This window comes from Salvelinus fontinalis, chromosome 17 (assembly GCF_029448725.1).
Source record: "Salvelinus fontinalis isolate EN_2023a chromosome 17, ASM2944872v1, whole genome shotgun sequence".
Classification (NCBI taxonomy): Eukaryota; Metazoa; Chordata; class Actinopteri; order Salmoniformes; family Salmonidae; genus Salvelinus; species Salvelinus fontinalis.
The window spans coordinates 1,346,700-1,350,617 of record NC_074681.1 but is presented as its reverse complement, the minus strand read 5'-3'; the positions used below and the strand labels follow the sequence as shown (position 1 = coordinate 1,350,617).

The 3,918-nt window shown below is 50.8% G+C and overlaps 1 protein-coding gene across 1 annotated transcript in view; it reads right to left on the bottom strand.

Moving 5' to 3' along the window:
- Positions 1-3,918, bottom strand: part of LOC129813543 (receptor-type tyrosine-protein phosphatase F-like) — a 488,239-nt gene that overhangs the window by 63,827 nt on the left and 420,494 nt on the right. Inside the window, exon 27 of the mRNA XM_055865838.1 lies at positions 2,730-2,884. Coding sequence (XP_055721813.1) covers positions 2,730-2,884 — 155 coding nt within the window. The remainder of the gene's footprint in view (positions 1-2,729; positions 2,885-3,918) is intronic.

The following is a 3,918-nucleotide window of genomic DNA, read 5'->3' as shown; positions in this document are numbered from 1 at the left end:
GGAGATGAGAGATGGGAGATGAGAGGTGGAGAGATGAGAGGTGGAGAGATGAGAGGTGGGAGATGAGAGGTGGAGAGATGGAGAGATGAGAGATGAGGTAATGAGAGATGAGAGATGGGAGATGAGAGGTGGAGAGATGAGAGGTGGAGTAATGAGAGATGAGAGATGAGAGGTGGAGTAATGAGAGATGAGAGGTGGAGAGGTGAGAGGTGGAGTAATGAGAGATGAGAGGTGGAGAGGTGAGATGTGAGAGGTGGAGTAATGAGAGATGAGAGATGGAGAGATGAGAGGTGGAGTAATGAGAGATGAGAGATGGGAGATGAGAGATGGGAGATGAGAGGTGGAGAGATGAGAGGTGGAGAGATGAGAAGTGGGAGATGAGAGGTGGAGAGATGGAGAGATGAGAGATGAGGTAATGAGAGATGAGAGATGGGAGATGAGAGGTGGAGAGATGAGAGGTGGAGTAATGAGAGATGAGAGATGAGAGGTGGAGTAATGAGAGATGAGAGATGAGAGGTGGAGAGATGAGAGGTGGAGTAATGAGAGATGAGAGATGAGAGGTGGAGAGATGAGAGGTGGAGTAATGAGAGATGAGAGATGAGAGGTGGAGAGATAAGAGATGAGAGGTGGAGTAATGAGAGATGAGAGATGGAGAGATGAGAGGTGGAGTAATGAGAGATGAGAGATGGGAGATGAGAGGTGGAGTAATGAGAGATGAGAGATGGGAGATGAGAGATGAGAGGTGGAGAGATGAGAGGTGGAGAGATGAGAGGTGGAGAGATGAGAGGTGGAGAGATGAGAGGTGGAGAGATGAGAGGTGGGAGATGAGAGGTGGAGAGATGGAGAGATGGAGAGATGAGAGATGGAGTAATGAGAGATGAGAGATGAGAGGTGGAGAGATGAGAGGTGGAGAGATGAGAGGTGGAGAGATGAGAGGTGGAGAGATGAGAGGTGGAGAGATGAGAGGTGGAGTAATGAGAGATGGAGAGATGAGAGATGAGAGGTGGGATAAACTTTTTTCTTGATAAAATCCCTTTCACTGAGCTGTGTCAGAATGTGAAAGGTCTGCCTGCTGTGTCAGAATGTGAAAGGTCTGCCTGCTGTGTCAGAATGTGAAAGGTCTGCCTGCTGTGTCAGAATGTGAAAGGTCTGCCTGCTGTGTCAGAATGTGAAAGGTCTGCCTGCTGTGTCAGAATGTGAAAGGTCTGCCTGCTGTCTCAGAATGTGAAAGGTCTGCCTGCTGTGTGAATGTTCCTAGACGCAGAGTTAAAGACAACTAGGCTTTTAATGAAATTGCTCCGACTTCTAAAAAGTCACACTTCAGACGAGAAGAAAAGAAAGAACAGAATGTTCTGGACTGAACCTGAACAGATTAAAGGGGTTATTGGGTCTTGATCGACGCCAAGTCAAACATAGTGCACTATATTGGTCATCGGGTGCATCAAGGACCCTATATGAGAGGATTGGGAAACACACAGGGGAACAGGGGGACAGGGAGACACACAGGGGGACAGGGAGACACACACAGGGAGACAGAGGGACACACACAAGGAGACAGGGGGACACACACAGGGAGACAGGGATACAGGGGGACACACACAGGGAGACAGGGGGACACACAGGGAGACAGGGGGACACACACAGGGAGACAGGGGGACACACAGGGATACAGGGGGACACACAGGGATACAGGGGGACACACACAGGGAGACAGGGGGACACACAGGGATACAGGGGGACACACACAGGGAGACAGGGGGACACACAGGGAGACAGGGACACACACAGGGATACAGGGGGACACACACAAGGAGACAGGGGGACACACACAGGGAGACAGGGGGACACACACAGGGAGACAGGGGGACACACAGGGAGACAGGGGGACACACACAGGGAGACAGGGGGACACACACAAGGAAACAGGGGGACACACACAAGGAGACAGGGGGACACACACAAGGAGCCAGGGGGACACACACAAGGAGACAGGGACACACACAGGGAGACAGGGACACACACAGGGAGACAGAGGGACAGGTGGACAAGGAGACAGAGGGACAGGTTGACAGGGGGACAAGGAGACAGAGGGACAGGTGGGCAGGGGGACAAGGAGACAGAGGGACAGGTGGACAGGGGGACAAGGAGACAGAGGGACAGGTGGACAAGGAGACAGAGGGACAGGTGGACAGGGGGACAAGGAGACAGAGGGACAGGTGGACAAGGAGACAGAGGGACAAGGAGACAGAGGGACAGGTGGACAAGGAGACAGAGGGACAAGGAGACAGAGGGACAGGGGGACAAGGAGACAGAGGGACAGGGAGACAGAGGGACAAGGAGACAGAGGGACAGGTGGACAAGGAGACAGAGGGACAGGGAGACAAGGAGACAGAGGGACAGGGAGACAGAGGGACAGGGGGACAAGGAGACAGAGGGACAAGGAGACAGAGGGACAGGGGGACAAGGAGACAGACGGACAGGTGGACAAGGAGACAGAGGGACAAGGAGACAGGGATACATGGGGTGCAGTGCATCTTTGGTGACACTCACAATCACACTGACTGATGCAACGCGTGGAAACCTGATTCAAGGTGTTTTCACACACAGACTTTATTTACTATTTATTTACTAGACTTTATCATTATTTATGAAGAGAAGTCCCACTGAGACCAAAGTCCCCGTCCCCCCCTCCCCCCACACACGCACACACACACACACACAGCTCTTACCTCTTGAAGAGCAGGATGGCGATAACGATGACGATGATGAGCACCACGGCCAGGACAGGACCCAGGACCCACAACATCTCTGGCTGCTCTACAGTCCTGGACACGTTAGGAGACACCTGGATAGGGTCGGAGTACGGACTGGCTGAGAACGTCCTCTACAGGAGAGAGGGACAGGAAGAGAGTTAGAATACATACTGGTACGGTCTCAAAGAACCAACAGGCGACTGAGAAGACACAGAGACAGAGAGAGAGAGAGAGAGAGAGAGAGAGAGAGAGAGAGAGACAGAGAGAGAGAGAGAGAGAGACAGAGAGAGAGAGAGGCAGAGAGAGAGAGAGAGAGAGAGAGAGAGAGAAGAGACAGAGACGAGAGAGAGAGAGAGAGAGAGAGAGAGAGAGAGAGAGAGAGAGAGAGAGAGAGAGAGAGAGAGAGAGAGAGAGAGAGAGGAGAGAGAGAGAGAGAGAGAGAGAGAGAGAGAGAGAGAGAGAGAGAGAGAGAGAGAGAGAGAGAGAGAGAGAATTCAATACATTCAATACAAAGAATTTGAAACTATAAAAGATAAAGAAAAAATCAAATATTTATTGGGTGAAAAGTCAAAATGTGCAGTTTTGGCAGCCAAATATGTGTCCTCCTGCCACAACCTGAGGGACAGCCAGTGAAAAGTGCAAAGTAATGTTGATAATATTTCCCATCTTGTTTTGTTTTGTCTTTCATACCAGGTCATGTGTCTTCTCAGTCAGGTTGACTCTGGTCTACTACCAGGCCATGTGTCTTCTCAGTCATGTTGACACTGGTCTACTACCAGGTCATGTGTCTTCTCAGTCATGTTGAGACTGGTCTACTACCAGGTCATGTGTCTTCTCAGTCAGGTTGACTCTGGTCTACTACCAGGCCATGTGTCTTCTCAGTCATGTTGAGACTGGTCTACTACCAGGTCATGTGTCTTCTCAGTCATGTTGACACTGGTCTACTACCAGGTCATGTGTCTTCTCAGTCATGTTGAGACTGGTCTACTACCAGGCCATGTGTCTTCTCAGTCATGTTGAGACTGGTCTACTACCAGGTCATGTGTCTTCTCAGTCATGTTGAGACTGGTCTACTACCATGTCATGTTGACACTGGTCTACTACCAGGTCATGTGTCTTCTCAGTCATGTTGACACTAGTCTACTACCAGGTCATGTGTCTTCTC